General features: G+C 48.0%; 1 protein-coding gene across 2 annotated transcripts; it reads left to right on the forward strand.

Moving 5' to 3' along the window:
* The first annotated feature begins 400 nt into the window (after window positions 1–400).
* Window positions 401–10,879, forward strand: LOC147033609 (uncharacterized). Of its 2 annotated transcripts, XM_085857238.1 has the most exons (4): window positions 401–555; window positions 749–1,181; window positions 1,521–2,556; window positions 7,038–10,879. In XM_085857238.1, the coding sequence occupies exons 2-4, from the start codon at window positions 753–755 to the stop codon at window positions 7,718–7,720; spliced, it is 2,148 nt and encodes a 715-aa protein (XP_085713364.1). In that variant the 5' UTR covers window positions 401–555; window positions 749–752; the 3' UTR covers window positions 7,721–10,879. The 2 variants fall into 2 exon arrangements, with proteins under 2 accessions (XP_085713364.1, XP_085713369.1); XM_085857243.1 differs by lacking the exon at window positions 401–555 and having other exon boundaries at window positions 566–1,181.
* The last annotated feature ends 2,197 nt before the right edge of the window (window positions 10,880–13,076 follow it).

The raw sequence follows: 13,076 nt of genomic DNA on the forward strand, positions 1-13,076 counted from the left end.
CGATTTTAGTCCTTCACTGATGTATCTTGTTCGTTGTGAAAACGTTCGAGAATAAAAGGTAGGTCTTTAAACGCTGAGCACTTCACTCTACAGCAGTAGGCGTGTCGTTCCGCACACATTTTGAATGGGCGACCATGTTTTCCTTCGTCATCCTGACAATATGGAGTACGATTGCACACCCCGTGCTTAATGTCGATTGGTCACGGCGCTGACCAATTGGCTGTGACGTCACTTTTGTTCACTCTCGATTGGTCGTGGCACTGACCAATTCGGTGTGACGTCAGCTGTGCTCACGCGTCGATTGGTCGCGGCACTGACCAATTGGGTGTGACGTCAGCTGTGCTCACGCGTCGATTGGTCGCGGCACTGACCAATTGGGTGTGACGTCAGCTGTGCTCACGCGTCGATTGGTCGCGGCACTGACCAATTGGGTGTGACGTCAGCTGTGCTCACGCGTCGATTGGTCGCGGCACTGACCAATTGGGTGTGACCGTTTTGCCTCCTCGGCGTCGTTCTTCTTCTCAGCAAGTACTAACAGTCCGTCGAGCGTTTCAGGTAAACGTCGCTATCTTCATCATCTGTTTCATTCACCTCGTGACTCATCGTATTGTTCTGTGTTCGACACAGGGATGATTATAATATCGGTGATTAATGTATTGATCGCGGTGACGACCTTCCGTCCTTGTCGCCAAGAAAAAAAAAAATTTAATTAATTATTTGAAAGTTGAAAATCATAATTTTTCTCCAGGGAAATGGGAAGAACCATCAAATACGTAACTACGGCCGAACGATTGTCTGCAAAGGCGAAGCAGAAGCGGCAAGCAAGAGCAAGGGAGAGTCCGGAGCGGAGGAAGAAGACGCTCAAACAAATGTCCCAATATTTTCAGGCAAAAATAGAGAAGGAATCCCGTGAACAACGAGAAGCCAGGCTGAAGCAGAGAGCTCAAGCTGCTCGTGTGCGACGTTCCGTTGAGACTCCAAAAGCGAGGAGTGCTCGTCTCGCGCAGAATGCTCAACGGAAGAAGGATGTGCGGGACAAGGAGACACCGGAGGAGAGGAGAGCTCGGGTTGCTGCTCGGAAGAGGAAAAATGCCGTTTGTACCAAAACGTTTGCGCGGCCCTCGGATGTGTCGGGTTTCACAGGAAAACAAGTCCCAGCAGAGCTTCAAGCACCACCGAAGGTAGGCCCACAAGGGTATGGATCAGTGCTGCTGTCCCTGTGTCTCCTCCTCTGCCCCCCTTTCACACTGGACCCCACAACCCCAACCACCACCCTCATTCCCTCCACTACCACCGCCACTCCAACCCCTCCCCTGAGAAAATGAGTCAAACTGAGATGGTATTTTAATGTATTTTTAAAGATTTAGCATGGACAAACATCCATTGCGCGGGGCTTGACTGGAGTTACTTTCCAGAAACCTTTTTCTTTATAAAAACAAACGGTCAAAACACGTGTGATTTATTTATTTATTTAATTATATATATATATATATATATCACTCGATGCACGTTTCTGACAGACAATGGATCGTGCGAGAGATCGGGGCAACCTCAGTCCCATCCCGGCCTGGCTGGAGATCCAGGGTTTAACGGAGGAGTCCCTCCGAGCTGCGGTTACGGGTCTGGGGATCGAGATCTTTGGAGCTCTGTGTGCCCGAGCCAAGCCCGCTTCAATGAGGGTTCAACTCTGTTCTTTTGTCACACGAAAGTTCAACTATCCCATGTACGCCGAGCTCTGCCGTTTCATGGAGTCGTGCCGTGCGGGACGATTGGGGCCTACTGTGGGGCCTATCGTGAGGCCTGCAACGGGACCTACTGTGGGGCCTATCGTGAGGCCTGCAACGGGACCTACTGTGGAGACTATATTGGGACCTGTTGTGGGGTTTGCATTGGGACCTGTATTAGGACCTGCTGTGAGGCCTGTATTGAGGCTTGCCTTGGGGCCTACTGTGGGACCTATTTTGGGTCCAACTTTGATGCCCGCATTGGGGCCTACTTCGATGCCCGTATTGGGGCCTACTTCGATGCCTGTATTGGGGCCGACTTCGATGCCCGCATTGGGGCCTACTTCGATGCCTGTATTGGGGCCGACTTCGATGCCTGTATTGGGGCCGACTTCGATGCCCGCATTGGGGCCGACTTCGATGCCCGCATTGGGGCCGACTTCGATGCCCACATTGGGGCCGACTTCGATGCCTGTATTGGGGCCTACTTCGATGCCTGTATTGGAGCCGACTTCGATGCCCACATTGGGACCTACTCCGATGCCCGCATTGGAGCCGACTTCGATGCCCGCATTGGGGCCTACTTCGATGCCCGCATTGGGGCCTACTTCGATGCCCTCATTGGGGCCTACTTCGATGCCCTCATTGGGGCCTACTTCGATGCCTGCCTTTGGGCCTACTTCGATGCCCGCATTGGGACCGATTTCGATGCCCGCATTGGGGCCTACTGTGGAGACTACTTTAGGCTTGGCTGTCGTACCTGCTGGAGTCCTATGCATCAAGATCAAAGAAGAGGATTCATTTGGGTCCAAGGGAAGGGACCCAGAGGATGGTGAGTCCTGTGAATTGTGGGGATTCCATAACAAAGTTTTTTTTTTTCTCCGTTATGTTTCCAAGTTTAGTCCAGGGTTGTACCATTGTTACCTCACATTGCCAAGTTTAGTTCAAGGTTGGACCATTGTGACCTCGCATTTCCAAGTTTGGTCCAGGGTTGTACCATTGTTACCTCGTGCAGGCGAAGCGAAACGTGGGGTTAAGCAATCCGTTCACTGTCTGTCTGCTGCAGATGTCAGTCTATGATCGAGGAGCTACTTAATTTCAATTCGATATTATATTTTGAACACGATTCAGGACAGAAATCGGAACATGAACCTGCAGTTAAGTTGTACTTTGGCAAATTGTATGCAAATCTCGTCCCAATCGCACGTTCGCACAACGTGGTAAGGTAATCTTTTTACTCTATCTGCCTGTCAAAAGACAATGAATATAATTCTGACCAGCATACTTGTTTTTTGGGACATCATTCTGGACAGAAACAACAAGCACAAAGAACTAATGTGATGTGTTAAATAAGGTGGTGCAAAAGATGCTGTATCAATGGCAGTAAACTTCTGGGAATGTTATTTTTTTTTTCTGCAACATATAAAAAAATAAAATAAACCAATGTCACCCGCAGGGTGACCCGTATCTTGCCAAAAGGTGACCACGTGTGACTTCTTTAAGGTCACACTGAGGTGAACAGAGCTGCTATCCACCAGGAGCGACTTCTTGAGGAATATCTGCCTACGAGAGATTCCGATGAGAATCGTTCTACAGAGTAACCATGAAAAATATGTGTTTGCCTCATAACGTCACCAAATGACGTCATAATATCTCAAGCTTGACATATCTAGAAAGCACTCATCGAGGTGTTCAATTTGAGGTACTACAGGATATGGTTCCTAAAACTTGAAAATTTGACCTTGGGGTCAAATATGTTTGACCTCAGGCGCTAACCATGAAGGTCAAGGCCAATCGCCACCAAAAACTAATCAGCTGAGCGCCAGACCATGAACTATATTCCCATAAAGTTTGGAGACGATTAGATTAAAATTACTCAAAAAATAAGGGTTTCGTCGACTTCCCTGATTTGCGACAAAGTGACCTTGACCTTCAAAATTTTGTGAGCTGAAAGGGACCTCTATAGGCCTCTGATATGCGAAGTTACAAAAATTTCCAATGATAACTGTGCTCTGCAGAGTGATTTATACGTGATTACAGACAAAAAAAAAAAAAACATGAAGGTCAAGGCCAATCGCCACCAAAAATTGATCAGCTGAGCGCCAGACCATGAACTATATTCCCATGAAGTTTGAAGACGATCCGATCAAAATTACTCAAAAAATAAGGGTTTCGTCGACTCCCCTGATTTGAGACAAAGTGACCTTGACTTTTTTTTTTTTTTTTTTTTTTTTGTATACCTTGGTCGAGGCTCGTATGAGAGCAAACACACAACTCACAGCAAGGAGGCATGAGACAAGAGGGGCGGGAGTGGAAGGGACAAAACAGTGGGGAACAGACACATTAGGTGAACTGTGGAAGGGAGAGGGATGGGGATGGGACGGGGAACATGGCGAAGAGAAGATGGACATTTCAGGGACTTTCAGGAAGGAAAGCAGGAGAAATGAAGGAAGTGGGCTTGGGTGGATTATCGGGGGTAGAAAAGATCGAGGATTTGGATGGGGGAAGATAAGAGGTGGTGGTGAACAGCTGTTTTGAAAGCCTGGAGGGAAGAATGGGAAAGAATAGAGTGAGGAAGTTTATTCCAAAGGCGGGAAAAAAGAGGAATGAAAGAGTGAAGATGAGCAGTGATTCGTGATTTTGGTAGTTTTACCAGAAGGGGGTTGTTGGCGGACCTTGAGCGCCCTGTGGAAATGTGGTGGGGACAAATCGCAGAGAGAGCAGGGGGGGCAAGGCTGGAGAGCAGTCGGTAGAAGACAGAAAGACCACCGACCAACCTGCAGTGATTGAGTGAGAGGCCCAAAGACTCAGCTTCATTGCGGGAGATGCCGATGATCTTAAATGCCCTGGTTTCGACAGCGTTAAGCCGAGAAAGGTGGGAGGCAGGAGCACCAGCCCAGAGGGGAGAGCAGTACTCCATCAGGCTACGGACAAAAGCTTTGTAAGTGGTCAGGAGCTCAAGAGGGCCGAGGAAGGACTTAGCACGACGGAGGATTCCCAGTCGGCGACTGGCTTTTGAGGCGAGGTTGGAAATGTGACTTTCCCAGGAAAGGTCATGGCAGATAGTGAGACCTAGAAGCTTGAAAGAAAAGACTTTTTCCAGAGGATTGTTGAGAAAGTGGATGGGGGGGTTTTGTAAATGGTCCTTTCGAAGAGACATAGTGAGAGTGTGAGATTTGTCTGGATTGAAAGACATGTTCCACGTGTTGGACCAGTTTGTGATTTTATCCAGATCTGCAGTGAGTGAAGAAGCTGCTGCTTGCTGGTCTGAGGGATGACAGATGGTACGGCAGAGGGTGGAGTCGTCGGCAAAGAGAAATAGAGGATTTTCCAGAGAGTCCGAGAGATCATGGATCATTGATGAAAACCAGAAAAAGAACAGGGCCCAGAACGCTACCTTGAGGAACTCCAGCCTGCACAGGAAGAGGGGATGAAAGAACTCCATTTAGGGCCACACGTTGACTGCGACAGGAGAGGAAGTCTGCGAGCCATGAGTGGAGATGGCCTTGAATACCATGGGAAGAGAGTTTGGTGAGTAGGGCAGGGGTGCCAGACTGTGTCAAAAGCACGTGATATGTCCAGGGATACGGCTCGGATTTCCTGTCTGGCATTGAGGACCTCCATCCATTGATGGGAGAGCAGTAGCAGCATATCCAGGGTAGAGTGACCTGGTCTGAAACCAAAATGATGATTGGAAATCAAGCCATTGGAGAAGAGGAAGGATTTCATATCTGAAGCGATGATGGATTCCATCACCTTGCTGATGATTGGGAGAAGGCTGATTGGTCTGTAGTTATAGGGATCTGTTTTTGCACCTTTTTTGTGCAGGGCAGTGATGTTAGCAGATTTCCAAGCAGATGGCAGATGACCTTGGGCAAATGAGAGGGTGAATAGAACAGAGAGAGGGTGAGCAAGAGCAGAAGAGCAGGCTTTGAGGACACGTGGGCTGATGCCGTCTGGACCGGTTGCAGAATCTGACTCGAGGTTTGAAAGCAAGCTCTCCACCTTGTCAGGAGAAAAGGATACAGAGTCCAGGGACAGTTGGGTGCGACTGGGTAAAGTGGGTAGAGATAGAGATGGGTTTAGGACACAAGATTTAGCTGCAAACACCGAGTTTAGACATTCAGCTTTATCACGTGTGGAATCAGCAGTGTGGCCATTTGAGGTAAGGGAGGGATGGAGGGGGAACATACACCAGAAACAGATTTGATTAAACGCCACCAGGATTTTGAGGAGGGAGAGAGGTTTGAGAGTTCAGACTTGAGATGAGAAAGATGTTGTTTTCTGGCTCTCCTGAGGGTAGATACACACTTGTTCCGAGCTTTGTGGAAAGAACTGAGATTGCCCTCAGTTGGGTTTGCTTTCCATGAGGCAAAGGCAAGTTGTTTCAGGACAACTGCCTCGCCACAAGCTTCAGTAAACCAAGGGCGGGAGGAAGGGTAAGACAACTGAACACGAGAGGGGATAAATCTGTGCATGAGGGAGAGCAAGTTTCTTTGAAAGAATTCCCAGGATGAGTTGATGTTTGAGAAAGTAGTGATGGGAGACCAGTCTGTAAGTTTGACCTTGACCTTCAAAATTTTGTGCGCTGAAAGGGACCTCTATAGGCCTCTGATATGCGAAGTTACAAAAATTTCCAATGATAACTGTGCTCTGCAGAATTTTTTTTATATGTGATTACAGACAAACAAAAAAAAAACATACAAGCTGACTCACATATCTTGCAAAAACTTCGTTTTGGCAAGATAAAAAATTCAAACTAGCAAATACCACCGTCGCTTCGCTGACGGGAACACTAAGGAAGGGGAGGAGGAAGCTGCTGAGGTTAAAAATTCAAACCTCCACCACGGCGCCACGCACCATGTTCAAATGAATTATGAACCTGATCACTGTAGAACACAAAGCGCTTGTGACACCTTTCAAAACCCGTTTAGCAGTACTTGGACAAACTATTATGCCACGTCGACCGATCAAATTTGCCACTCGTGCTATCAGCATTGGGGAATATCAAAATTCAGACAAAATCTCGGCTTGGAGAAAATCCTCAACAATGACGATCGACAGTCGACAAAAGAAGGAAATCCTCAACGACAGTTGGCAGTTGATGGTGGGTGAATTCTTGAATCGGTGGACATACTTTTTGCCGAACATCTTTTGCGCACTCGTTTGATGCCCACTCGACCCATTTGTTTACCTTCACGTGCAAGTGATTGCAACTGTTGTGGCTGCAATTTAAGCTTTTATATTAAGAGGACCAAACTGTTTGGAATTATTGATTATTATTGTTTTTTTTTTCGTGAATCTTATTCACAGGGACATGCAAGAGTCTCGCCGGGAACTATTCCTGCACCTCATGCTCTTGCAGCTTCACCTCCGAGGCTGACTTGCAGGCGCACTCGGAACGGCATCGACCGGATCCCGACGTTCAAAAGGATAGGTTGACCAACCCTTCCGACGCCGTACGTTTGGAGTACGTGCTCACGGCGAACGCACCAACGGAAGCGGCAAGCAAGCTGCTATATACCTGCAACGTGTGCGGGAAAACGTTCATTTACCGATCGGTGTACAACCGGCACATCCATAGAAACAAGGGACTTTCCACAAACGTGGATTGTTGGAAGGCGTTCAGCCAGGCGTTAGTGTGTCAAAAATGCAGGCGCATTCACACGGGAGAGTGTCCGTACAGCTGCAAAGCTTGTTCGCAGGCGTTCTGGTGTGAACCGTCGTTGAAAACGCACATGCGCATTCACATGGGACAGCGTCCGTACCGCTGCAAGATTTGTCCACAGATCTTTTCGTCTGTGCTCAAGCTGAAGAGGCACATGTGCATTCACATGGGAGAGCATAGGTTCGTTTGCGAAGTTTGTTCGTTCACGTTCTGGTACGAGAAGGATTTTAAAAGGCACATCGGCTTCAGGGGAAAGCAGCCCCCCACGACCCAAACCTTGCTGCAAAGACCCAGGAAGTATCGGACCTTGCTGCAAAAACCCAGTTAGACACACAGTGAAGGAAAAACATTTTCAGGAAACTTTAAAATGTCCAGAAAATGCATGGCGGAGTTATCATTGTCAGCACTGACATCGACACCGTTGGTTGTTGGTGTCGACGGTTAGTTTTCAGGGTCGACATTGTAATATTTTTGTTATCGGGCTTCGATTGGAGCAAGATTTGATTGGACGATTGGGTCGGGGTCGCGATTGGACGGCTGAAAGCTAGCCTGCGAGCCCATTGTGCTATGAATGGTGCGTCATGAATAAATCTGTAAACCTTGCATGTGGTGAAAGAGAACGATGCATCCTTCACCGTTCTATCGGGATTTGTATTATTGGAAGACGTATGTACCATATTGGTTTTGCATCAACAGAGGGGTGAGGTATCTCCGGATTGTAGAGGAACGAAAGGTGAGAGGGGTGATGGATTCACAACATTGACATTTTGGTGGATGTAATAAGTAGGTTCCTGTTTTGTGTACTCCCTCATTGCGTTTGTAACGGATTCGCTTGAACTAAAACTCCAAGGGACTTCTTACAAACGACTCGGTTTTCTTTAGTGATGGAAAGCCGGCTGTCCCATCTGAAATCAGGGTGACTTTACCTGACATTGTATGAGAAAACGAGGTGCGGCTGCCAGTATATACAGTGGTTCAGAGGTATGCACACGCACCTTTGAGCTGTTTCGCTTGGGTTTGAATCCCTGCAGCTATAAACTGTCATCCTGTTTCGTATCGGTGGTGTCTCATCTGCCGGCATTCCTTGTTGGACGATAAAGATCCCATGGTGTCCTTTGCAGAGAGTAGGTCAGTTATCGCCAGCATCCTGAACAAATTACAAATTCCTGAGCTGATCTACAGTGGCCACTGCTTCAACGGCACAGGCACAGCCATGCACCGAACAATGATGAACGAAGAGAGTGCGCTCAGTGTTTTGTTTTGTTGAATTGAATCTTTTTTTTTTTTTTTTTTAGACGAAGCTGTTAGGGAATTTATAACTGCGGAAGAGGTTCCTCCAGTGGATATTCGTAGGCGTTTAAAGAACGTGTAGGGCAACTCTTCCAGCGATGTGAGTTCCGTTAAACGTTGGGCAGAATGTTTCTGGAGCCTGGAAACTGATAGCGACGATGACCCTCGAAGTGGTCGGCCGACAACCGGGTTGTCATGTTCTATGAACTCACCAGTTACCCTCACCAGAGGAGAGGGTATTGCATTTGGGTCCATCTGTCCTTTGTTTGTCTGCACCATAACTTGAGTGTTTTTTTTTTTCTCTGTAACCGCTTGTCTGATTGACATAAATTTTTCACCTTTGGAGCAACTACTCATGTAGAATGTTTTAATGATAATTAAGACATCGTACGTCACGTGGTGTGGCAGCCATGTTGTAAAAAGAAGGAAAAACTGCACCTCTTTCTACGAAACTGCACTAAGGGGAAAAAATTGAAGCTTCGCACATGACCAGTACTCCTCATGGGGAATAAGTGTGATTAAAAAAAATAAAAAAATTGTTTTTAGCTCACCTGGAACGGAATTCCGGGGAGCTTATGGGATGGTGGGCGTCCGTCCGTCTGTCTGTCTATCCGTCCGTCCACAAATACTGTACTTGCAACTTCTCTGAAACTACACGTGCGATTTTGACGAAAGTTTACCACAACTTTCATCACCTTGTATGTACCAAAGTTTGTTAATGGCATAAAAAAAATTCCTGGGTCTACAGAGGGAATTTATTGGGGTTTGCCCCACTAAACAGGCATTTGCTTTCTTCTCAGAACAAACACACAATTCCGATGAAACTTGACTACAACCTTCATCACCCACAATGTATCAAAGTTTGTTCATGACAAAAAAAAAAAAAATCGGTGTTAAAGGGGATATAGGGGGGTGCCCCCCAAAATATGTATTTGTTGCTTCTCCAAAGCTACACAATAATGCCGATGAAACTTGACCACAACCTTCATCACCTGTAATGTACCAAAGTTTGGTCACACTTTGAAAAAAATTGGGGTTAAGGGCATATACGGGCCGGGGGGGGGTTGCCCCCCAAAATAGGTATTTGCTATGACATTGGTTCATTGGTACATTTTGATGATTCCGTCCCACGTTGACTTCATGAACCTCAGAGAGAGCTGCAATCCCGATGTCCAAACGCTTGAGCTCAGATGATAACAGAGACAGGTGATCATCCTCTCTTAGGGATAGGACATTCCAGGCACCCATCCGAAGGGACCGCCTCAGGTTAACCCAAGGAGACCGCCGTCTGGTGGACGACACCTCAGCACCACTCCGACACACTCTCCCGCAATCTGACCCATGGATGTTACCCCGTGGTTTCCCTCCTATCATCAAAGATTGGGGGTCCCGAAGGCTTTGCCCCAATCCCGTCATCCGGTGAGCTGCCCTGCGAAGGGAAGCTGCGCAGGAGGTACTCCCACGGAGTGGGTTTTCAGATTATTTTTTTGTTTTTTTTTGTGTTTTGCGGAATGAAGGGTTTTACGGTGGCCGGAGTGCAAATTTTGCCACCAACCTCCTAATAAAAAAGTAACCCAACTGCGGGAGGACGTCCGCAGACACAGTTGGGCACTAGATATGGATGGCTGTTGGCTCACAAGGAGCTCCTCCGCCTTTAGACAGGTTTTGTTTTTAATCCTGCTGGGTGTCCATATCCAAACACCCTCCTCACAAGGAAACCTGGTGGGGGAGACGGTTTAGTCGACGACAACCCGACCATGGAACAGGTTAGTACAGATTTACATGGTACCTGTAGCAGGTCACAGATCGAACCTAACCTGACAACCACCTAATGAGGTCAAGTCACAGATCGAACCTGACCTGACAACCACCTAATGAGGTCAGGTCACAGATCTAACCTGACCTGACAACCACAGAGGAATCTGTGAGGGGGTAGAGCATCACCTGTGGACAGGTGATTCTCGTCCCGCTTGCAGGGGAATTCACGCATTGCGTTCATCCAAGCCCATCCCTCGGAGCACTGCAGTTAGAGCAAAGAGTGGTGGGCTCTTGACAGAGGAGTCTGAAGTGAAGGCCCGCTGGGCCGGTTACTTTGAGCGGTTGTACCAGGCGGATCCCCCAGCTGTCGAGTTGGACGTCAAGGGTGTTACAATCCCTGTTGCTGACCCTCGAATCAACTGTGGTCCACCTTCGCTTGTGGAAACACGGGCTGCGGTGAACCAGTTGAAACGGGGCAAAGCTCCAGGAATCTGTGGCATCCATGCTGAACTTCTCAAGGCTGGTGGAAATGCTGCACTCGTGTCGTTGCATGCAGTTTTGTGCTCTGCCTGGAACACAGGCATCATCCCAACTGACTGGAAGAGGGGCCTTGTTGTTCCTCTCTGGAAAGGGAAGGGTGATCGCCAAGACTGCAACAACTACCGAGGGGTGATGCTGCTCTCAGTGCCGGGCAAGGTCTTTGCTCGGATAATTCTTGATAGGGTTCGCCACCATCTGCTTGAGCACCAGCGTCCAGAGCAGTCAGGCTTTACACCAAAGAGGTCAACGATTGACCGTATCCTTGCTCTTTGTGTCCTCACCGAACGCAGACGAGAGTTTCGGCAGGGGCTGCTTGCAGCCTATGTTGATCTCTGTAAAGCGTTCGATTCAGTGAATCGGGATGTCCTCTGGAGGATTCTTGGTCTTCGTGGGGTGCCACCAAAACTGATCGATCTGATGTCTGAACTCTACTCTCGTACTGAGAGTGCTGTGAAGTGTGGTGATACCATCTCTGACTTATTTCCAGTTGTTACTGGAGTTCGTCAGGGGTGTGTACTTGCCCCCACACCTTTCAGCACTTGTATGGACTGGATTTTAGGGAGGATGTCGGAGAGATCAAGCTGCGGGGCATTGTTTGGGAATGTCAAGATCTCGGACCTTGATTTTGCAGATGATGCAGTCATCTTTGCGGAGACTCAAGATATCCTTTTGGGGGCCCTCGAGGTGCTGAATGAGGAGTCGGAGCCGCTGGGATTACGGGTTTCTTGGGTCAAAACTAAGATCCAGGCTTTCGGTGACATCTTGGATGCTGCTGTCCTGTCTGTATCTGTTTGTGGTGAGGATGTTGAGGTCGTGGAGAGATTCACTTTCCTTGGCAGTGATATTCATGTCTCTATCTGCTGGCTGTGAGCAAGAGGTCAATAGACGTCTGGGTCGGGCCTGGGGAGTCATGGATTCACTGGATCATGGGGTGTGGTGCTGCCGGTACCTGTGCGGGAGGACGAAAGTCTGAGTCTTCAGGTCCTTGGTACTTCCAGTCTTGCTCTATGGATGCGAGACTTGGACTCTGACCAAGGATCTGAGACGGAGACTTAATTCCTTTGGTACCAGGTCTCTTCGGAGAATCCTTGGCTATCGCTGGTCGGATTTTGTGTCCAACGAGCGGTTGCTGAGAGAGACTCGGATGAGATTTGTTACCTGCATAGTCCGTGAGCGTCAGTTGCGGCTGTATGGATATGTGGCTCGTTTTCCTGACGCTGATCCTGCTCACCAGATTCTCTCAGCGAGGGAATCTCATGAGTGGAGGAGGCCAGTGGGCCGACCACGTGCCTCGTGGTTGCAGCAGGTTGACCATCATCTCAAGGAGATGGGGATGGGCCAGGCATCTGCCTGGGGGATAGCCAGACGGAGGCCCCTGGGAGTACCGGCGGAAAGTGGATGCAGCGACGCGCTGTTCTGGCACATGCTCCCATACCTGACCTGACCTTGACTTCTTCCAGGTGAGCGCCCAGGGATATTGCCCCTATGTTTTAATTATGTCAATGGTGCCTTCATTATGACGTCATAATTGTATAAATAGAATGCTCCATCCAATCATTATGAACATTTTTCTGGATCATCTTGGGATAAATTTGTCCACAGAAAAAAAATTGATGACGTCATTGGTCACGAGGTTTGGCAGTCGTTTTTTATTTTATTTTTATTTTTATTTTTAAACCTTAATAAAAAAATCTCAAACAGCTGAACAGATCGAAGCAAAACTTTCAATGTATGACTGCCGATCCATGAGGAATAAAATGTTCACATATGTCGTCATAAGTCACATGGTTTGGCAGCCATATTGGATTTATCCTAGAACCAATAAAAATCTTCTCCAGAATGGCTGGACAGATCGAGGGGAGACTTCACCCACGTGTTTCCCAAGCCTAGGGAACATGAGGGTGTTCATGAATAATTGATAGGTCACATGGTCTGGCAGCCATATTGGGTTGCTCAAAATTCTTTAAAAAAGTTTCTCTTGACCTGTTTCATCGATCGACGTGAAACCACAATTATTATCTAGTCTCTCTCTATCAAGTGCAGCCTGTGGCTGCTGGTTGCATCACTGGTTGGTGATGCAGTGTCCCCCTTACCAG

The sequence above is a fragment of the Eptatretus burgeri genome, chromosome 2, assembly GCF_056783735.1.
Source record: "Eptatretus burgeri isolate ZD-2024b chromosome 2, Ebu_testis_v1, whole genome shotgun sequence".
In the NCBI taxonomy this organism is placed as follows: Eukaryota; Metazoa; Chordata; class Myxini; order Myxiniformes; family Myxinidae; genus Eptatretus; species Eptatretus burgeri.

Excerpts from the sequence above, each read along its gene's own strand:
- LOC147033609 (XM_085857238.1), top strand. The coding sequence starts at position 753 with ATGGGAAGAACCATCAAATACGTAACTACGGCCGAACGATTGTCTGCA. Across the intron at positions 1,182-1,520 it reads AGCTTCAAGCACCACCGAAG|ACAATGGATCGTGCGAGAGA; the intron begins GTAGGCCCACAA and ends CGTTTCTGACAG. Across the intron at positions 2,557-7,037 it reads GGGAAGGGACCCAGAGGATG|GGACATGCAAGAGTCTCGCC; the intron begins GTGAGTCCTGTG and ends TCTTATTCACAG.